General features: G+C 46.5%; 1 protein-coding gene across 1 annotated transcript; it reads left to right on the top strand.

Moving 5' to 3' along the window:
• Window positions 1-2618: 2618 nt before the first annotated feature.
• Window positions 2619-20912, top strand: LIPG (lipase G, endothelial type; the record flags this gene model as incomplete). The annotated part of the gene is made up of 10 exons (XM_081316313.1): window positions 2619-2661; window positions 4753-4949; window positions 7312-7491; window positions 9586-9697; window positions 11288-11512; window positions 15018-15260; window positions 15846-15966; window positions 16315-16533; window positions 19242-19346; window positions 20290-20912. The coding sequence occupies 10 exons, from the start codon at window positions 2619-2621 to the stop codon at window positions 20309-20311; spliced, it is 1467 nt and encodes a 488-aa protein (XP_081172439.1). The 3' UTR covers window positions 20312-20912.
• Between the last annotated feature and the right edge of the window lie 1779 nt (window positions 20913-22691).

Genomic DNA, 22691 nt, shown 5'->3' with positions numbered 1-22691 from the left:
GAAATGGGGCAAAACTCACCTTGAATAGTCACAAAATCAATGGTTATAAGTCAAGGACTACCTGTACGTGCAATCATTTCCCACCCCTCCAAAAAAAAAGAGATCACTTTTGTACACTCTGCCTCTCTTCTGCAGGTGTTGTGGCCTGTGGTATTCCAGGACACAATTGTACAAAGTCTGCATGCAATTAGCCAGTGTGTGTTTGGCAGCATGCTCACAGTGTCTGACTTGTACGCACTTGGGACAAGCAGGCAATCGGCTGAATCCCCATTGAATGTATTTAATAATAATAATAAAGTGGGAAGGGACCTTGGAGGTCATCTAGTCCAACCCCCTAATCAAGCAGGAAACCCTACACCATTTCAGGCAAATGGCTGTCCAGTCTCTTCTTACAAACCTCCAGTGTTGGAGCATTCACCGCTTCTGGAGGCAGGTGGTTCCACTGGTTAATTGTTCTAACTGTCAGGAAGTTTCTCCTTAGTTCCGGGTTGCTTCTCTCCTTGACTAGTTTCCATCCGTTGCTTGACTTCCCTCTGATGTGCTAAATTTAGTTGGGGTGAATTCCCCGTTATATTAGCTTCTGTTTCCAAATATTAGGCAAATGCAGCGAGTGGCTTGATTGAATCCCCAAAGAAAAGGGTTGCACAAGTCCTGTCACGCAACACACTTTGAAGAGAGGCAGGGCTTTGGGCAATCTCAGCTCCATCTGGACTTTTTAATTTCTTCTGGCACCCCTTTTTGGGGACCTCAGCATACACCTCTCCAGGTGAAATTGCCCCTTTCCCCAAATATTGTGCTTCCCCTGAAACCTGGTGTGTCCTCTCGAGCTACAGAACCAGTGAAGTTACAACAGTCTCTAAACATTTTCCGCCTCCCCCCCCCCCCCAGAAACCTTCAAAGTTACTGGGGGGAAAAACAAATAACGAGAACTTCCGCAAAATACAGCTAGTCCTCAACTTACTATTTGTTTAATGGCCGTTCAAAGTTAGAACAGCACTGAAAATGTGACTAACAACCGGTCCCTGTACTTATGACGGTGGCGGCATCCCTATGGCCACATGATCAAAATTTGGGCACTTAGCAACCAGCTTGTATTCATGGTGGTTGCAACATCCCAGAGTCATGCGATCCCCATTTGCGACCTTCCCAGCCGGTTTCCGACAAACAAGGTCCACGAGGCAAGCCGGATTCATGTAGTGACTGTGGGTTCCGCTTAACAATTGCAGCGATTTGTTTAACAAATCCAATAGGCTCATAGAATTGGGAATGACTCACTGCTTAGCAACAGAAATTCTGGTCCCGGTTGTGGTGGAAAGTTGAGAACCGCCTGTATTGAAAAACCCCTCCTACCAACACCTCTTTTGATCACCGACATGCACTTCTGAGCTGCTTGTGGTGTCACAATTAAAGTACAAGGGCTCTGGGTCAGCCCAGAGCTAACTACTGCTTCATGTGCATGCTCAGTTCTACCCTGTTCCCATTTTGCAACTTGCAAGCTTAAGAGAACAAAAACAGCAACTGTGAGAGGGACCTTGGAGTCCTAGTGGACGATCCCTTGACCGTGAACCAGCCGTGTGCAGCAGCAACCACAAAAAAACTCACACAATCCTGGGTTGTATAAACAGAGGCATAGAATCAAGATCATGCAAGGTATTAGTACCGCTTTATAAAACCCTACTGAGGCCACTCCTGGAATACTGCAGCCAATTCTGGTCACCGTATCACAAAAATGATGTTGAGACTCTGGAAAAAGTACAGAGAAGAGCCACTAAGATGATGCAAGGCCTGGAGACTAAAACATACGAACAACGGCTGCGGGACTTGGGTTTGGCTAGTCTAAAAGAAAAGAAGAAACAGGGGAGACATGATAGCAGCGTTCCAGTATCTGAGGGGCTGCCCCAAAGAAGAGGGGGTCACGTTATTCACCAAAGCATCAGAGGGATGGACAAGAAACAAGGGTTGGAAACTGACCAAAGAGAAAAGCAACCTGGAATCAATGAGAAACTTCCTGACAGGGAGGACAATTAACAGGTGGAACGGCTTGCCTTTAATGTAGGGGTTTCAACATTGGAGGCTTTTAAGAAAAGGCCCGAAATGGTATGGGGGTCTCCTGCTTGAGCAGGGGGCTGGACTAGAAGATCTCCAAGGTCCCTTCAAGCTCTGTTCTGATTGATTGAGAGTTCAGCTGCAGCCAAGGAAGTATGGAAAAATCTCTCTCTCCATCCGTTTTGAAAACAAACTGACTTTGCACAGCAGATGTTCAAAGAGCAGGAGGAATTTGGTGGGATAAGCTGTGTCTTCCTTTACCTGCAGGACAGGTCCGAATTCTTCCTCCTGTTCAGCCAGCCTGGAGGCTTGGTGGCCCATTCTCAACCTAAGATACTTGGCTAGTTATAGGAGGAGGAAAATGGAAGAAAGGGCAGGTTGAAAAAAAAGGAGGTAAAGGAGGCCTTGCAGATTTTACTCCACTAGTTGTTGGGGACTGTAGGGGGCGGTTTTCATCTCTGTGTCGAGATGAGCCAGTGCTGTCCAAAGACTGGGGTTGGACTAGAAGACCTCCAAGGTCCCTTCCGACTCTATTATTCTATGTTCTATGTTTCTGTAGTCATGTGGCCGGCATGACATCACACAGCACTGTTACCGGCACTTCCCAGCAAAGTGGTACCTATTTATCTATTCACATTTGCATGCTTTGGAACTGCTAGATTGGCAGGAGCTGGGGCAAGGAACGGGAGCTCATGCCACTGCGTGGCACTCCGATCTCGAATCTGGGGTGCCGGCTTTCCAGCCGACAAGCCCAGCATCTTGAGGAAGGACAAGGGATGGTGTGGATTTTTGTAGGGTTGGTTTTCTTCTTTGGTTTGCATGTATGTTTATTTATTAAGAAGATTTATGTGGCTGCCCAACTCACTCCCTGGGATTCCTGGTGGCTTACAGAAATTAAGCCCCAAATAAAAACCCAACACACACACACACACACACACACACACACACACACACACCGTGACAATAATGAAGCCAGCCACTTGATGGGCTCCGTATCAGTCTGGGGTCCCCAGAACCATTGGCAAAACCTTGTCTCCAGGGCCTTGCAGAAGAATGTCAAGGTGGCACCAATCTTATCTCCGCAGGGATGATGTTCTACAGCGGGGGTCTTCCAACTTGGCCCTTTTATGACTTGTGGACTTCAACTCCCAGAATTCCTGAGCCAGGCCCACAAGTCATAAAAGGGCCAAGTTGGAAGACCCCTGTTCTACAGAGAGAATTGTTCTTCTTAGTTCCGCTAGATCAGGGGTGGGGAACCTTGGCGCTCTTATGACTTGTGGCTCAGGAATTCTGGGAGTTGAAGTCCACAAGTCATAAAAGGGCCAAGTTGGAAGACCCTTGCTTGTGGACTTCAACTCCCAGAATTCCTCAGCCAGGCACACATTGAAGTCCACAAGTCATAAAAGGGCCAAGTTGGAAGACCCCTGTTCTACAGGGAGAATCCTTTTTCTTGGTTCTGCTAAATCAGGGGTGGGGAACCTTGGCTCTTTTATGACTTGTGGCTCAGGAATTCTGGGAGTTGAAGTCCACAAGTCATAAAAGGGCCAAGGTTCCCCACCCCTGCACTAGATGGACCTTCTTAAGAGAGGGGACCCATACTGCCTCTTCACTCTGGAGGGTTGGGTAGATATAACTGAGAAACGGCCATCCTTCAGATCAGCTGGCCCTGTGGATTGGTTTTCTGTGGAAACATGAGGCCCAGAAGCTTTACAGTTATAAAAATAGCTTAGCCTGATAAAGAGATACACAATATTGTTTGACCTCTTTGAGGTCTCCATTGTCTCAGGATTTATTGTTTGGCTGCAATCATTCCTTGGTGGCTGAGTTCTAGCTATGGGTTTTGCAACGGACTCATATGGAAGTTCCCACGAGAGCATTTGATAGTTTGAAAAGCTGCCAGATACGTATTGAATCAGCTTGTGGAGAAGGGGAAGTTCTGGTGGCCATTCTTCAGACCTAAGGAGATGACATGTGGAAAGATCTTTTTCAGATGACAAAACTTTTCTGCTTTCTCAGTGAGTGCACAAGGGAAATGGGCCAAGTTATACCAGCAGCTGACGATAGCTGTTGAAGATGAAGTCAGCTTTTCTCAATGTGATGTTCTCCTGAGAATGTGGGTTTCAGTTTCCACTTCTGAAGGCTGACGTCCAACACATTTCAGGGGCACCAAGCAGGAAGGCAGATTCTGTACAGGTAGCCCTTGGCTTACAACATTTAGTGACTGTTACAACGGCAATGTAAAAAGTGAGGTATGACCGTTTTTTACAACAAAACAACAATAACAACAAGAATAATAAAGTTGGAAGGGACCTTGGAGGTCATCTAGTCCAACCCCCTGCTCAGGCAGAAAACCCTATACCATTTCAGACAAATGGCTTTCTGGTGTCTTCTTAAAAACTTCCAGTGTTGGAGCACTCACAGCTTCTGGTGGCAGGCAGTTCCACTGGTTAATTGTTCTCACTGTCAGGAAGTTTCTCCTTAGTTCCAGGTTGCTTCTCTCCTTGATGAGTTTCCATCCGTTGCTGCTTCTCCTGCCTTCATTTATGACCGTTGCAGCACCCCCATTCTCACGTGATCGAAATTCAGATGCTTGGCAACTGGCTGCAATTTATTTATTGCAAACAAGGATTACCCATATTTGTTCAGCTTATTTGGCCAACATCACTTACGGATGAATGATGTTAAGTTCTACATATTTTATTCCAGATGATAGTGTTTCTCAGGTGCAAAAGCTGAGAGAAGGACCATCTAAAGTTCGGGATCTACAAGTGAAGTTCATTGTTCGTACCACCCCAGACCTGGATGATGCTGAATGCTATCTCACGGTTGGTCAAGACCATCTCCTAGACGACTGCAAGTTCAATGTCTCCGCCAAGACTTTCTTTGTTATTCATGGATGGGCAGTAAGTAGAAGGACTTGACTGAGCTCCTTGACATGTGACAGGTTCCCCAATTAAAGCTGTGATCGTTTACAGTGACTGATTTTTGGCAACATTGCCATATCTAGGCACCAGTTATATAGAGCTTTGAACCGCCCATCTTTCTTGATGGGATGTACCTTCTACACTGGTCATTTTTATTATTTAGAGTAGACCAGGGGTCTTCAAACTTGGCCCTTTTATGACTTGTGGAGTTGAAGTCCACAAGTCATAAAAGGACCAAGTTTGAAGACCCCTGATTTAGACCGTATCAGGTGATTGCTTGCAAGGTTACCCCTGGATGAATTTCAGTCTAATCCAATCATGGTTAGGCAGAAAGAAGGGCTCAGACAATCGGTAATGGGTGCTCCAGAGCCATGAAAGTGTTGGAGCTTGCTAGGATTTCTCCTGAGGAAAACTGACTGGAGAATACTAAGTGTGATGCCCTTCAAATAATCTGGAAGTATTCAATTGTTTGTTCCCGTGAAGGTAATTGGGAATCCCTGAGCTGGGTTGTTTTCTCGCAGACGTTTCATTACCCAAACTAGGTAATATCATCATTGCACGCCCTAGTTAAGGTAAGGAAACAACCAACCTCAGAGAGGACCAAGGACTCCTCGTTTCAGCCCTGAGGTATAATTTTTCTCCTTTATTGATAATTGGAATTCCACCAGTCTCCGAGTCAGTGCCTGTCCACTTTCTCTGGTAAAATGCAGCTTCAGGTTTAGGATCATTCCCAAATATTTTTCCAACTTTTGGAAAGAAAGAAAAAATGGTGTAGTCGTTCCTTCCACCCTACCCCAAACAGAGGAAAACATCAGTTTAAACTGGCAGTTCAAGCAAAGACAGGCAGTTGGTGACTTCTAAGGGCTGAGCTACATAATACATCAAATATCCAGCATGGTTTGGCCTCTTTTTCAATGACTAATGCCAGCATGACACATAGAACTTTCTGGGTTTTCAAAATTCTTCCCCCTCCAAATGAGAGGAAAAAAGTGTATCGGCCCCGATGCAGTTAAAAACAGTAACTTGCGTTGGTGTGTGTGGAGAAGGAGACTTCTGAGCAAGTGAAGGGGAGGGCAGGGTACCCTCCATCAAGGTGTGGCGGTCCTGGTTAAGATCTTAGTGCTTACCTGAATGGAGATTCTCAGACATGCAGGTCCTGGTTGTCCCAAAGCTGCTCTTTCACAAGGCAACTGGACTTGGTTTTTCCTTGAAGATGTTTCGCTTCTCATCCAAGAAGCTTCTTCCATTCTCACTGAATGGTGGAGGAGTTTACGTTAAGGAGGGCCTGTGTATTTTAATACCTTTAAAAGTAAAAAAGAAAAACCCAATGCTGTGATTTTCGGAGTGTTCTCTCACCAGCTGTTTGTTTGGGAAGAAACTGTCCTTGCTAGGAAACCGAACTGGTCATTTGTGAAGTTCTTTTGAATTTGGCCTGAGGATGGCAGGAGGCACCTCCTGGCCAAGGCAAATCTTTGGATTTGGATGCAGTTAAATCTTCTCCAGGATTGCATCCCCCAAATATTTATATATTATATTTATATTTATTAAACTTATATACCGCCCTTCTCCCGTAGGACCCAGGGCGGTTCACAAGGCAATTAAAACAACATTACAATACAAAAATTAATAGCAATTAAAATAGATTAAATTTTCCTTAATTAAAATCTAAAACCCCTATGACTCTGATTAAAAACCCAATTACAATAAGTTAAAAAATAAAAAAATCCTCAGTCCTGGCCGGAAAGCTCAAAGAGCCAGGTCTTCAGGTCCCGGCGGAACGAACGAAAATCCGGGGCAGTCCTGAGCTCTACGGGTAACTGGTTCCAGAGGGCAGGCGCGCCCACAGAGAAGGCCCTCCCCATGGGCGTTGCCCGTCGGCAGTCTTTTGCCGGCGGCACCCTGAGAAGGCTCTCCCTGTGGGAGCGCACAGGACGAAGGGAACTTGATGCCGGCAGCAGGTGTTCCCTCAGATATCCCGGACCCAAGCCATTTAGGGCTTTATAGGTCATCACCAGCACCTTGAATCTCACCCGGAGGGCAACCGGAAGCCAATGCAGCTCGCGGAGCAGAGGTGTTATATGGGAGTATCAGGAAGCCCCCATCACAACTCGCGCGGCTGCATTCTGCACCAGCTGAAGCCTCCGAGTGGTCCTCAAGGGCAGCCCTATGTAGAGAGCGTTTCAGTAGTCTAACCGGGAGGTCACGAGCGCATGAGTGACTGTGCGCAAGGCAAACGTATTAATTCCTTCATTTAAAAAAATACGTATTTACTGAAGACTTCAAGCCCTGCTTACAATCCTCCTAGGACTAGACTGGGGCCATATCTTGATTTTCCTTCCAGATGGGCGGCATGTACGAAAGGTGGCTGGACAGGCTGGTCTGGGCTTTGCAGGAACGCGAGAAGGAAGCCAACGTGGTGGTGGTGAACTGGCTGGCTCTTGCCCAGCAACTCTACACCATCGCGGTCAACAATACCAGGGTGGTTGGAAAAGAACTTGCGGGCCTGCTGGACTGGTTAGAGGTAATTTTCGCAAGCAAACAAACATTTCGCTCTGCATGTTGCCCAAGAAAGCGGCCGCCCAGCTGGCATCAAGTGGATGCTTGGAAATGCCACATTTGCATAGGCAAGAGTCTGTCTGCCAGCAGCATAACAAAGCTGGCTGAGTGCCAAAAAGGTGAGGAGAGGAAATAATTGGGGCTGATTGCATACTGGATATCTCAGCGACACAACCTAGGTGAAAATGCACAGCAGCTTCATCCTTTTATATCTGCCAATCTGGCTCAGATCTGTTTGGTTAATCCCTAATTGCTTAATCATTCCTTGACTTATCTGCTCCTTAATCTAGTTAGGTCCCTGCTGTCATTTGTAAAGCGGGCAGTAGGAAACACATCGTTTACACAGATCTTAAATATGAGCCTCCTCACTTGATCTTAGTCAAAAAGCGATATGCTTGCCTCTGTTTTATGCGCATATTGATTTTGCTGATCTCAGTAGGCAGGCCTCGTCCCTTGCAGCCGGCAGCTGTTCCTTAATCCAGATTTGCTTCTCCCCCTCCCCTCTCTTGTCACAGTTGATTAGCCAACTTCTGTCTTTAATTAATCTCCTCCCCATTAGACAGGCCTGCTCTTCCAAGCTATTTTATGTAGTTTGGCACTGGGACTGCGGCCTTTTTAAACTGAACTATACGTACATTTAGAATTGAATTGCCTAGAGCTGTTCTTTACTACGGCCCTTTGCAGGCCGGAATAGTTTGTAATTGTGTGGAGGAATGCACATTTGAGTAGTGGGTGACTAACTGGACATAAACTAAAGTGAACTTTTCTTAAACACCCTTGGTTTTCGAAGTTAGGGGTGGTGGTTTGTGAGTCCTGGTGGCGCAGTGGTTAAAGTGCAGCATTGCAGGCAAACTCTGCCCACAGCCAGCAGTTTGATCCTGATGGAGCTCAAGGTTGACTCAGCCTTCCAGCCTTCCGAGGTCGGTAAAATGAGGGCCCAAATTGTTGGGGCCAATACAGGGAGTCCTTGACTTACAAAGCTATCCAAAGTTACAACGGCACTGAAAAAAGTGACTTGTGACCTTTTTTCGCACTTCACAACCATTGTAGCATCTCCATAGCTCACGTGATCAAAATACAGTTGCTCGGCAACTGACTCATATTTATGACAGTACCTGTGTCCCGGGGTCCCGTGATCCCCTTTTATGACCTTCTGACAAGCAAAGTCAATGGGGAAGCCAAATTCACTTAACAACTGTGTTGCTAACTTAACAGCTGCAGTGATTCGCTTAACAACTGTAGCAAGAAAGGTTGCAAAATGGGGCAAAAATTACTTAACAAATGTCTCACTTAGCAACATAAATTTTGGGTTCAGTTGTAGTCGTAAGTCAAGGACTGCTTGTATGCCAATAATGCTTACATTGTAAACTGCCCAGAAAACGTTGTAAAGGGCTAGGTGCAGGGGTGGGCAACCTCGGCCCTTTTATGACTCGTGGACTTCAACTCCCAGAATTCCTGAGCCAGCCATGCTGAGGGGAAAGGGAGAGGTTTCCAAGCTGAGCCAGCTTGGCTCAGGAATTCTGGGAGTTGAAGTTTTTTTTTTAATTCCATTTCTCCGAAGACTCAGGGCGGCTTACAAGCTTAGCAGTAGCCTTCATTCTATGTATATGCCTGCTTATTAGGGCTTTCCCCCCCCAAGCGGCATTATTACAAAGTCAGCTTAATTGCCCCCAACAATCTGGGTCCTCATTTTACCTACCTCGGAAGGATGGAAGGCTGAGTCAACCTTGAGCCTGGTGGGATGCGAACCTGCACTAATTGCAGGCAGCTGGTGTTACTTAAGGAGGCATTAGCCCACTGCTCCACCAAGTCCACGAGTCATGAAGGGAGCCATAGTCCTCCCATGCTGGCTCAGGAATTCTGGGAGTTGAAGTCCACCAGGCACAAAAGAGGCAAGGTTGCCTACCCCTGGGCTAGTGGGTGGCTATGTAAGGCTGAATGCTTGTTGCTATTGCTATTTTTCTGGGAGGAAATTTCTAGCATGAGGTTTCGTCCATTTGCTAAATAACGCGGTAGAGTCACCAGCGCGAGGGATTTATTCCTCCTGTCCATGTTGCAGGAGAAGAAGGACTTCCAACTCAAGAACGTCCATCTGATTGGCTACAGTCTCGGGGCCCATATTGCTGGCTACACCGGAAACTATGCCCAGGGGACTATTGGAAGAATTACAGGTAAGGTGACCACCTGGCGGCTTTCTCTTGCTTTCCAGAAACATTACAGCGCTTGGCCTCCTGTTTCTGCAACTGCCTGATGCCCCATTTAGTGCAGAAAAAGTGGTTTTGCAGCCCAAGAGAATTAGCCCAGGGCTCTCCAAATTTGGCAGCTTTTAAGACTTCAACATGGCTGGGAGTCGAAGTCCACAAGTCTTAAAGTTGCCAGGTTGACTTGTGTGTGCAACTTCAAGTAACTAATCAAAGCCATCCCACTCGAAATAGCCTCGGGTAAACCGATCTGCCTCTAGGCTGCCTTCTGCGCATGCCCTTGGGGGTAATTGCAGATCTGGGTTTGGTCAAGGCTGGGTTGTGGTTAGTGGTGGACGGGGCCAAAGTCAGAAGGCAGGAGGGCATCTCATTTCGGTCCCGGCCTTCTCGTCTCTCTTCTGCCATGTCATCAGCTTTTTGACTTCTAGTGCTGTCGGTCCTTCATTATACAGGAGAAAGGTTAAGAAAAAAAAGCTTTTATTGGCATTAGTGGCGGATTTGCACCCCTCAATCCACCCTTAACCTTAATTGGCACATGAAAAAAAAGACATTTTTTGGGAAGGGGTCATCAGTGAAACTTTTCTTCCCAGCTGGGTGTGTACGTGTGTTTAAGTATGTGCGTGTGTCCTTTGGTCTGCGTGCACACACCCAGAAGCTTGTTTTGCCGAGAATATTTCCCCCAAACTTTGCATCTCACAGAGAATCTACTTTATAATTCTCCTTCCAGGCCAGACAGCCTGTCACCCCAAGGCTAGGAGGGCTTCCCCACCCCACTCTTGCTGAACATATGCACGACAGTTTTGCCTCAAAAGTCACTTTGTCGGGGAAATGGGAGGCATAAAAGTTTCATAGTTCTTTGGTGAATGAAAATCTTCTTCCATTTTCTTTTTTCCCCTCCTGAGATTGCCTGTATGTTGGTTGCAAGTTCTAGTAGATAGCAAAGCAGAGCTTACAAGAAATGTAGCTCCCTTCTTTGCAAAAAACCTAAGCTGATCGATGTAAAGGTGGCCCATGGGCTCTGGACAGCCCCAGAAAGTTATTTTCGGGTTTTATGTAACCACCCACCTCCAAATTTGGAAGTTAACCATGAGATCTACCAGAACCTAATAGTTAAAGTAGCATAACGTTTGTCCCTGCTGCTGGTCTAGACCAGGGGTAGGCAACCTTGGCCCCTTTATGACTGGTGGACTTCAACTCCCAGAATTCCTGAGCCAGCCATGCTGAGGGGAAAGGGAGAAGTTTCCAAGCTGAGCCAGGCCGGCTCAGGAATTCTGGGAGTTGAAGTCCACCAGTCATAAAAGAGCCAAGGTTGCCTACCCCTGCTCTAGATTAATCATTCTTCTGATAAGGTATGAACCAGGTTCCTCTAGAACAGAGGCGGGGAACAATGGCCCCTTTATGACTGGTGGACTTCAACTCCCAGAATTGCTGGCTCAGGAATTCTGGGAGTTGAAGTCCACAAGTCATAAAGGGGCCATCGTTCTCCACCCCTGTTCTAGAAGAACGAAGACCTTCAATTATGGTGAAGGGCTAACTAACCACACGCCTTGGCTTTTCTAGGCTTGGATCCAGCTGGGCCGATGTTTGAGGGAGCCGATCCAAGCAGACGTCTCTCCCCCGATGATGCCGATTTTGTGGATGTCCTGCACACGTACACAAGAGAGACGTTGGGCATCAGCATCGGGATCCAGATGCCCGTGGGTCACATTGACATTTACCCCAATGGAGGAGACATCCAGCCGGGATGTGGGCTTACTGACATCTTGGGAACGCTGGCTTTAGGGGGTGAGTTGACTCTTCCACCTGATCTGTGAGGTTGCTTCAGAGAGCCGGGGCTTCGCAGAGGCGGGAACGCCACGTTGGGCTCATTTCCAAGGGGAAAATGGGGATTTCTCCAGCTATTTCTCTGAGGAAGGTAGTGTAACAGTTGATATCAGACAAGGGTATTAGTAAAATAATCCTTGTAGAAATGAATACCCTGGCATGAGAGTCAGTTTGGTCTAGTGGTTAAGGTATCAGGCTAGAAAGCAGGAGATGGTGAGTTCTAGTCCCGCTTAACCATGAAAGCCAGCTGGATGACTTTGGGCCAATTGCCAGGAGACGGTGAGTTCTAGTCCCGCCTTAGGCAGGAAAGTTAGCTGGGTGACTTTGAGCCAATTGCCAGGAGACGGTGAGTTCTAGTCCCGCCTTAACTATGAAAAGTAGCTGGGTGACTTTGGGCCAAATGCCAGGAGACGGTGAGTTCTAGTCCCGCCTTAGGCAGGAAAGCCAGCTGGGTGACCTTGGGCCAGTCCCTCTCCCTCAGCCCAACCCACCTCACAGGGTTGTTGTTGTGGGGACAATAGGAGGAGAAAGGTGCATTGGATATGTTCACTGTCTTGAATTATTTCTAAAAATAGTAAAGATGGGATACACATTAAAAATAAATACCCTGCCTTGAACTATTCAACAAATGGTCTCACTTTTTTCCATTACCATTGTAACTTTGGTCACTGAACAAGTAAGTCAAGGACTTCCTGTATTGTTGTTGTCTTTTCCTTGATTTGATGAACCACGTTGTTGGAACATCACTACTGCTGAGAAAGCACTGCAGTCTCCAAGACGAAGAAGTCCAGTGCAACGTCTGCCTCTTTGGCCTTCCTTTCCGTACGGGATCCTTGTGAGCGTTAGAGCAGGATAAAGCCCAGTGAAATATTAATAAAATCACCTTGGCATCTTTTCTTTACCGTGTAAATGCTAGATGACTTTAGGCCTCCAACTTCAGTATCGAGGTACCAAAACTGACTTATATTTCAAGGTTGCTTTAAAGCAGCTGCCTCCTGACTATTTTGGTCTGCGGTCAGTGGATGTCAGGTGGGGAGGGAGCCAAAAAGCAGACAGAATAACAGAGTTGGAAGGGACCAGGGAGGTCATCTAGTCCAGGGCTTTTCAACCAGTGGTACGGGTACCACCTGTGGTACACTGGCACCTGGCGGGTGGTATGCAGCCATCCTAGGAAAGGGGTAGCGGGGGAGGGGAATGAGCTGAACCAGACGGCTGGAGCTGCAGGGCTCTCAGGGCTCAGCGGAAGCGCCAGGATCAGCGCCAGGATCCAGCTGGAGCTCAGCACTGATCCCGGCATGTCTGCTGAGCCCAGAAGAAGCACCACCGATCAGCTGGAACGTTGCAGGGTCATTCAGATGCTTGGCAACTGATTCATATTTATGACGGTCACAGTGTCCCAGGGTCATGTGAAGTGACCAAAACCTGCTGCAACCACCCAGCAGATTTGGGGGGGGGAATAAAAACCAAACACCTCCCACCCCATCCCCACTGCCAATCCTCAACAGAAATGCTCACAACCATGAAAACCTCGGACAGGAGGAAAAGCTCTGCCAGGCAGGCAGGCAGGTGTCTTGCTCAGCTGTGGCTTGGGGGGCACTTTTTCAGTGCCATTGTAACTTCGAACAGTCACTAAGTGAACTGTTGTAAATCGAGGACTACCTGCACTTCATCACTTTTTTTCCTTTTTTTTGGTCCTCAAGTTTTTGACACCTTGCTAGGCGACTGGTGGTCCTCGGATGTCGCCATATCCTAAATGTGGCACAGTGGGTGAAAAGGTTGAAAAGCCCTGTTCAAGCAAGAGACCCCACACCATTCCAGACAAATAGCTGTCTAATCTCTTTTTAAAACCTCCAGTGATGGAGCACCCACAACTTTTGAAGCCAACTTCTGGTCCACTGATTAATTGTGCTCACTGTTAGGAGATTTCTTCTTATTTCTAGATTGGTTTTCTACTTGTTTAGTTTCCACCCATTACTTCTTTTCCTGCCTTCAAGAGGGTGACCCCTTTTTCTTTGTGGCAGCCCCTTAGATATTGGAATATTGCTATCATGTCACGCCTAGTCCTTATTTTCATTAAACTGGACAGCAGGAGGAGGAGGAGGAGGCAATGCCATCTTGCTGATTTTGACTCTCCCAAATGGCTGTTGCCGCTGAGGCTGGTTCCCCTAACCACTGAGCAGCCTGATCCAAAGTCCCGCTCCTGGAAGGAGCCCAGCCTAGGAAGGGCTGTGTTTAAGGGTTTCCCTCAGAACGTCCTCTGGAAGGACTTTAAACTACAGCGCACGCTTTATAAAGGCCAAGCCGTTATTTAAACTTCCAGCATCTCGCTCCTGGCCATAAGAAGGGAAAACGGATGCCTGCGGGGCTGCTTGGCGAATGGCCCCGAGGCTTCGCGATGGTTGGCAATTGCTTGGAAAGCCCATTTAAAACACAAAGCCATTTCAGCTCATGAAAGGTTTCCAACCGGTTCTGCATCCTCCTCCTCATGACTTAAGTGATATGTGTGTCCTTTGGGCTGCACAGCAACATTCTTGGCTGGTGGCCCGAGCAGAGCTTGTGTTTCTGCTGCGCTCCAAAAAACATAGATTTTGCTGCTGCACATGGGGGGGGGTTGGCTTTTCCCTTTTGGCTGAGCAGGAGAATGCAACTCAATTCAATTCAGAATGGAGCTGGAAGGGACCTTGGAGGTCTTCTAGTCCAACCCCCTGCACAAGCAGAAGAGCCGGCTTATACCATTTCAGACAAATGGCCGTCCAGTCTCTTCTTAAAAACTTCCAGTGTTGGAGCATTCAGAACTTCTGGAGGCAAGCCGTTCCACTGGTTAATTGTTCTCCCTGTCAGGAAGTTTCTCCTTAGTTCCAGGTTGCTTCTCTCCTTGATGAGTTTCCCTCCGTTGCTTCTCGTCCTTCCCTCTGCTGCTTTGGAGAACAAGGTGACCCCCTCCTCTTCTTTGGGGCAGCCCCTCAAACACTGGAATGCTGCTATCATGTCCCTCCCTAGCCCTTATTTTTTTCTAGACTGGCCATACCCGATTCTTGCGCCCGTTCTTCACGTTTTAGTCTCCAGGCCTTTAATCATCTAAGTTGCTCTTCTTTGCACTTTTCCCAAAATTTAATAATAATAATAATAAGTAAGTTGGAAGGGACCTTGGAGGTCATCTAGTCCAACCCCCTTTCTCAGGCAGGAAACCCTATACCATTTCAAGCAAATGGCTGACCAGTCTCCTCTTAAAAACTTCCAGTCTTGGAGCATTTCAACCTCTTTTTTATAATGTGACCAAAATTGGCTGCAGCATTCCAGGTGTGGCCTTACTAAGGCTTTATAAAGCGGTACCCATACTCTGCGTGATTTTGATTCTGGGCCAGGTTTGGTGGCTGCTGCCGCAGCCGGCTACCTCACGGTCAAGTGATTGTCCACCAGGACTCCGAGGTCCCAATGGTTTCCTGTGGTGCCTCTCCCCTTCTAGAGATCGGAGACCTTGTGATATGTGAGCACGAGCGGTCAGTGCACCTCTTTGTGGACTCCCTCGTGAACAAAGACAAGCAGAGTTTCGCCTTCCAATGCACGGATTCCAGGCGCTTCAAGAAGGGCATCTGCCTGAGTTGCCGGAAGAATCGCTGCAACAGCATCGGATACAACATCAAGAAGATGAGGAACAAGCGCAACAGCAAGATGTACCTCAAGACAAGGGCCGGCATGCCTTTCAAAGGTAAGGCGAATCCTACCGCAGGCAGTCCTCGACTTACGAACACAATTGAGCCCAAAATTTTCATTGCTAAGCGAGACGGTTGCTAAGTGAGCTTTGCCCCGTTTTATGACTTTTCTTGCCACAGTTGTTAAAGTGAATCGCTGCGGTTGTCAAGTCAGTAACACGATAGTAAAGTGAAACTGGCTCCCCCATTGGCCTTGCTCGTCAGAAGGTCGCAAAAGCCAATCACATGACCCCGGGACACTGCGACCGTCATAAATACGAGTCAGTTGCTAACCGTCTGGCTTTTGATCACGTGACCCCGGGGAGGCTGCAACGGTCTCAGTTGGACTCAATTGTGGTCGTACTTCAAGGATTGCCTACAATTAATTTCGTGGCGTACAAGAGCTTTGCAGTCTTTCTCCTTTGTGTAATAGGGAATCCATCATCCACAAAAAAACTGCTTTTCTGATTCTCTCTAGTCTTTTAGTTTGGGGCCCCAACAACACGTGTGGCACTCAGATCCTCTGCCCCTTGGCCCTCCCCTTGCAAGCCGTGTCTGTTTACGTTGCCGGAAATTTGCCACTCTCATCTGTCTCTCCTCAGTCTTCCACTATCAGCTGAAGATCCACGTCTTCAGTTACAAGAGTCTGGGAGAAACGGAACCGTCATTTTCCGTGACTTTCTATGGAACCAGCGGGGATTCTGAACCTCTGCCTCTGGAAGTGTGAGTGGAAAACTTCAAATATCACTCATTCTCTGTAAGGTTGACATTGTTTTTTCTAAAAAGGCCACCTCCGTGCTTCGTTCCCCTGGCCCTGTCCTAGGAAGAGCTGGTAGTTGTTTGAAAGTGGGGAATGGTCCAGAGAAGTTCTCAATGACGTTGCGTTCCTACACTGCCTGTCTTAGTGCCCCCATAATTTGAAATGAGGGCTGGGAACTTCCAGCTTGGGGGGGTCTGGTCTAGCCCATGAGCTTGACCCTTGGACTCTACGGGGCCTCGAGGTCTTCCGGCTGGAGCAGGGCTGAGCCGCTGGGTGAACCGGCATCGGTTTGACTTTGGCTTCCTTTTCAGATCCGATCAGATTGGCCTCAACTACACAAACACCTTCCTGGTCTACACAGAAGAAGACGTGGGTGACATTCTAAGGATCAAACTCACTTGGGAAAGCAACACTCAGTCCTGGTACAACTTTTGGAGCCAAATGAAGAATTATTGGTCTAAGCCCGATCTCTCCTCCAAAGAACTGCAGATCAGACGGATCCGCGTGAAGTCGGGAGAAACTCAGAAGAAGTGAGTGCTGGCGGGGGGATCCCCACGAGGGAGCACCTGACCGTCCCGACGGTGGGGATGCCCTGTCCTCGCCATCTTTTTTCTGCTGGACAGGCTGGCCGGGAGGGAAAGGAAGCTCAGTTTGAGCTAAACAATTTACACGTGTGTGCTAGTTTATGTACAGGTAGTCCCCGACTTACAACAGCCCCTTTACTGACCGTTCAAAGTCACAGCGGCACTGAAGAAAGCGGCTTACGCTCATTGTTCACACCTACGGCCACTGCGGCATCCCCTCTCCCAGGGTCACGTGATCAAAATTCAGACACTTGGCAACTGACTCGTATTTATGACGGTCGCAGTATTTTGGGGTCATGTGAACACTTCTTGCGACTGTCGGACAAGCAAAGGCAATGGGGAAGCCAGGCTCACTTAACAACCGTGTTACTAACTTAGCAATGGTAGTGATTCACCTAAAATCTATGGCAAGAAATGGCGTAAGATGGAGCAAAGCTCCCTTACTAGATGCCTCCCTTAGCGACAAAAACTGGGGGCTCAGTTGTGGTTGTAAATCAAGGACCAGCCTTGTGTGCACGTTCCCAGCTTCCTTCCCATAAGCAAAGTCAATGGGGGGGGAGCTGGATTCACTTAATGACCGTGTGATTCAAATAACGACTGCACTGATTCTCTTAACCGTGACAAAAAAGATCGTAAAATCAGTGGCAACTTCCTTAGTGACCCCCTTGCTTGGCAATGTAAATTTTAGTTCCCCTCGTGGTCATAAGTCGAGAACTGGGTTTATTTTGCTCTTCAGTGTTCCTTTTTCAAAAATCAAAACAACCTTTGTCTCCCCCAAAAATCAAAATCAGGTGACATAAAGTGCAGAGAAATGGATTTGAAGGGGGATGATGTAAAAAATTAAAAAATAATGTTAAAAAAGCTGTGAATTCATAGTAGCTGTTCTTTTAGTTTCGAATCCTCATAATCTGGAGTAAGTCAATCTGGTTTCATGTTCAGTTTATTAATTAAAATCGCTTTTAGAAGCAGGACTTTAGTTAGCAAGCGAAAGGCCCGAATGATACCTTAACCCAGGGGGAGGCCACCTCCGCTCTTTTATGGACTTCAACTCCCAGGAATTCTGGGAGTTGAAGTCCATGAGTCATAAAAGAGCCGAGGTGGCCTACCCCTGCCCTTAACCTAACCTGCATCTTTACAAATTAACTCGAGGATAGAAGAGTCTTTTACAAAGTGGAAAATTAATTTAGGGGAAACAGTCTGGCCATCTGCCATCTTTCCATAAATATAACTTAAACCACCCCCAATCTTAAGATAAACCTTTTGGTTTTTCATGTTAATGGATGTCAAAGAACTGCTTGTAGAAAGTTTCTTTCCGAGGAAACACGAATGACACAGAGAACAGCCCTCTCTGTGTGTCTTTGCGTGCTTGATTTCAATACTTCGTATTTATCTACCTAGTAAGAATTTTTGTCTCTGCGGGATCCTTGCATGCTCTCTGAGCTGGGCGGTTTCCTTGCAGACGTTTCATTGCCCAAGTAGGTAACATCGTCAGTTCTAGCAGGAATGGGGTTTGTAGGAGGGGGGAGGAGGAGGAGGAGGAGGAGGAGGAGGTCCGTGGGGTCCTTGGTGCTCTCTGAGCTGGGCGGTTTTCTTACATTTTCTTCATTACCCAGCCTAGGTAACACCACCAGGGCATCAGTGCTGATGATGTTACCTAGTTTAGGTAATGAAACGTCTGCGAGAAAACAACCCAGCTCGGAGCACGCCGCAAGGACCCCTCCTTTCAACTCTTGAGCTACAAATATTCTTTTTCATCCGTATTTTCATCTGTGCTTTCTGGAGTCACGCGAAGGTCAACAAATCAGAAGAGCTCAGTCTGTTCTCATCAGATCTCTTCTGTGGATAGTGAAGTGATCCTCATCACGGCTCACATTCCACGCATGTAGGAGCTACTTTACTAATCTGAAGCAAATTCAAGAATTTAACTCCCACAGTCTCGGGGGAGACATTCCTCAAAGAAGCCTCGGTGGGAGGGGAGGATGCTGCTGATCTTTTGTCGGCTTGTAAAATTGGACGTTCAGAAGAACCACAACTCGGCAATTGTAGAGAGACCCGTTATGGGTTAGGACAGGGTTAGGCAACCTTGGCTCTTTGACATGCTGTCCCTCAAAGTGATTCTTCTTGGGGAATCTTATCTGTGGTTGATATCCACCTGAAAATGTCCAAACAGCAACACTGATGCACGATAAAAGAAATAGCACGGGAGGTGGACATTCTGATGTAATACAGAAGCAAGATATTAGATATAATATTTAGGAAAAATAAAAAAAGCTTTGCCTGGCATGGGAATGATAATGAAGGAAGGAAGTTGGAAGGAAGATGACCCAAAGCCGTATCTTTGGGACAGAAGTGGGGAACCATGGTCCTTTTAGGACTCCTGGACTTCAGCTCCCAGAACGGGCCATGGTTCCCCATGCTTCTCAATCTTAGCAACTTCAAAATATGTGGACTTCAATTTCCAGAGTTCCTCAGCCAGGATGCTAGCTGGACAGTTCTGAGAGATGAAGTCCACATGTCATAATTTCCCAGCGATCTGGGAATTAACAGTTTTGTCACGGAAAACTTACAAAATTTGAATAGATAGCTTAGTATCACTTTCCATTTAAAGGTCCTTGTGTTCTATGTGGCTTAAAACGCCTTTGGTTTTGTTTCAGGCTTGTGTTTTGTGCAGAAGACCCTGGGAAGACCGACGTGTCTCCTGGCCAAGATCTCTGGTTTGTAAAATGCCGAGAAGGGTGGCAAAAATGGAACAGAACAATGTAAGTCGTGGTGCCGGCTCAGGATTGAATTGCTTGCAACAGAATTAGCACGAGGGGTTATCTGACTGTGTTGCAGAGAAGACAATTGTTCCCCCAAATCTGTGGGGCTGGGTTCTCCCTTAATACTACAAAAATGGGGTAGTACTTGATTTGGGAAGGTGTGGACATCCCAAAGGTCCCCAGCGCTTAAACAAACAGGGTGCCTCTTAAGCTCCCCAACACCTCAAAAAGGCAAAGAACAAAGGAAGGAGAAAGAGAAGAAGTGATGATGGCACATGAGGAGAAGGAGAAGGAGAAAGTGCTGGAGGAGGAGAAGGAGGACAGATAGTGACGGTGGAAAAGGGAAAGGAGGAGGAGAAGAAATTGGTGGTGGTGATAGAGAAGGAGGAGGAGGAGGAGAGGGAGGAAGAGGAGGGAGTTGAATCAAATCTCAAGTCCAAAAATACTTCTGTTGAGCATCTGAAGACTGCAAGTGGCAAACTAGGGGTAGGGACACCTGTAAAAGGTGGTCAGAAAAAGTCACCATGGTGTATAACTTGTATATAAAAATAAAAGAACGTGGTTTGGATCACATGGGTCCACGTATCTTAAAGTTGCTCTAAGAGAACTCTTGGCCGTCCCTAAGTAAATTGGGCATTTTACTCAACATTTCCCACTACAAAATAAATTTAAATTTATGGTATCTGGAAGCCTCCATCAGTGGTCCTCCTCAAGCATGACAAGACCATTTGTGGTCCAGTGGCCATTAGTCAAATGGAACATCCCACCAACTGCCTGGGACAGGAACGTGGCCTCCCCCCTCAAATCTTTAGAGGATGAATTTTTCCCCCCTTTTGTGTTTCTCTTTGAGACCAGCTCATCTGAATTGTCCTTGAAGCGAATCAGAGCTACGTATACGTGAGCTCCTTAAATCGTGTTCTTTGTTTTTCTCTTCCTTTCTTAGAGCAGGATCAACCTGGCATTGAAGCTCCCTCCTTGGGAAGCCTCCTAGATCCATCAGGGACCAACCCAACTGGAAAAAGCATTTGCTGCGACGAAAGACAAACAGCCGAAACGTGTTTCTGCAGACTTTTTCCTCCGGCTTCCCTTCACTTGTCAGCACTTGCAAGAGCTGGTAGTTTAAAGATGGATCTGTGGGGTTGCTAAGATCTATCTCGGCGTGGATGATAATTCAGAGGACTTTTTATATTTATGGCTTCTACTTTTTTAAAGAATAATTTATTGGGAGGGGATAAGCCCACCTGTTACTAAACTGGCCTCTTTTCAGAGACCCTTCCTGTTTTTGCCTATGCCATCTTGCCTTGGTCCACATTGGGGGTCTTCAATGCCTCTTTCACAGGCCCAGTCGAAACAGGTTGCACGTTATTGCAACACCATGACTGATGTGAATGCAGACAGAGCCAGTCATGTAATATAGAGCATTGTGGGGTCCTTGGTTCTTTCTGAGCTTGGTAGTTTGTTTGGGTTTTTGGGTTGGTTTTTTTTTGCAGACATTTCATTACCCAGCTAGGTAATGTCATCAGTGCTAGAAATGGGTTTTTCCCCCTTCTGTTTATGTGCTAATATAGCTGGCCCTTTCAATATTGGTGGGAATGTTCTTTGTGGTCCTAGGCCATTTACTTTAGCTTGTTCTTTGATTGGGGTCTTCTTTACTTGCTGCTTCTTGGTCTAGGATTAATCTTTGTGTTACTCTCTAGTAATCTGGGTGTTGATTGTTGGTGAGGAGATGTTATGGTCTCCTGACAATGACAGAGGAAGCCACAGTTCAACCCTAAGCTACAAATACTGCCTTCTATTGATAGAGCACTGTTTCTCAACCTTTGCAAAATTAAGATGTGTGGACTTCAACTCCCAGAATTCCCCATCTTAACGTGGCCGAGGATGAGAAATGGATCGATGGATCTATTCAGTGCATATTTCAAAAACCATCGGGGAAGAAGTCTATTCCCCTACTTATCATTCAAAAAAATGTGAGCTTGGTGGTTTTTCTTGCAGATGTTTCATCACCCATCTAGGTAACATCATCAGTGCTAGAAGGGAACGGGGATTGCTCTTATTTTTATGTATTAGTGGCTTGCCTCATCAGCGTCATCGGTGGGATGTTTTGGGGGTTTCCTTGATTAGGTTGTTATTTACGGTTAGCTTGTTTGTCTGCATTGGTAGTTCCTGGATTGAAAAACTAACCTTTTCAGAAATCTGCTTATTAAAGTGAACACAACTTTATAAGCAGTGTACCCTTCCTTCCCGCCTGGGTCCATATGGGAACCAGAAAACAAAAATAGGGCTGCTTTAGTGAATAGTGGAGGTGTTCCAGAGATTGGAAATGCTTCTTCCAAATAGTTTCTAAGTATGCACAACCCTAATCTCTTCGTGGGAGGAAAGGGGAATGGGTGTTCTTCAGCATTACAGTTCTTAGGTTCTCCACTCACCTGACCAAAGGATTGTACTCAAAATTTTCTGTCGTTTACCAAGTCAATACCTCCATGTTTCTGGTGCTTTTTTTCTTCCAAAATATCGGAAGGAAAATCATTCTACTCTATAACTCTGCAGGAAAGTTTCATCTGCCTCTCTAACAAATCTTTTTTTTTTTTAAATGACAGCAAGGCATGCTTTTGAGTTAAATGAAGTCTGGCTTAATAAAAGAGGACCCAGAAGAAAATTTACAGCTTCTGTTCAGGGTTCCGTGACTTTTTTTAAAAATATATTAGTTGTATTCTCCCACCCACCCCAACCCCCACCCCTACTCAGTTAACATCCATGATCCTCGGACAAGTTCAGTCTTCACTTTTTTTGCCCCAAAATCAGTTCATATTTTTCTTTTTAATTTTTCCCAAGAGAAAAATATGAATGTCTTTTGAGTTTTCCCTTGTTGAAACATCCTCTTTTTTTTAAGGAATAAAAATTTTCTCGTAGTGTAGGAGACTGTTTTATAAAATAATGGACCTTGGGAAAACAATTATTATAGAGAGCTGTGAGAAATTAATGTTACGTTGAGCGGCAAGCGCATCGGTGTCTACTGCATCTGGGTGCCTTTATTCTCTGTGTGTGTCTGCATTAGAGGTGTAATTGTGCTTTCAAATCAGGGGGACAGAAAAAATGGCTAGGATGTAATTGAATTATCTGCCATTTCTGAAGTCTGTTACATTTTTGAAAAAGGAGCTATTGTAGGTTGGCTTCCTGCAAGCAAACATCTACAGGGATAAAATGAAATACGCTTCACTGCATAGGTAGTCCTTGTCTTACAACACTTCATTTAGTGACCATTCACAGTTACGGAGGCCCTGAAAAAAGGGACCTGTGATCGTTTTTCACATGACCGTTGCAGCATCCCCATGGTTACGTGAT

This window comes from Vipera berus, assembly GCF_964194415.1.
Source record: "Vipera berus genome assembly, chromosome: 2".
NCBI classification, from domain to species: domain Eukaryota; kingdom Metazoa; phylum Chordata; class Lepidosauria; order Squamata; family Viperidae; genus Vipera; species Vipera berus.
The sequence above is the reverse complement of the archived record's forward strand: the minus strand, read 5'-3'. Positions and strand labels throughout refer to the sequence as shown.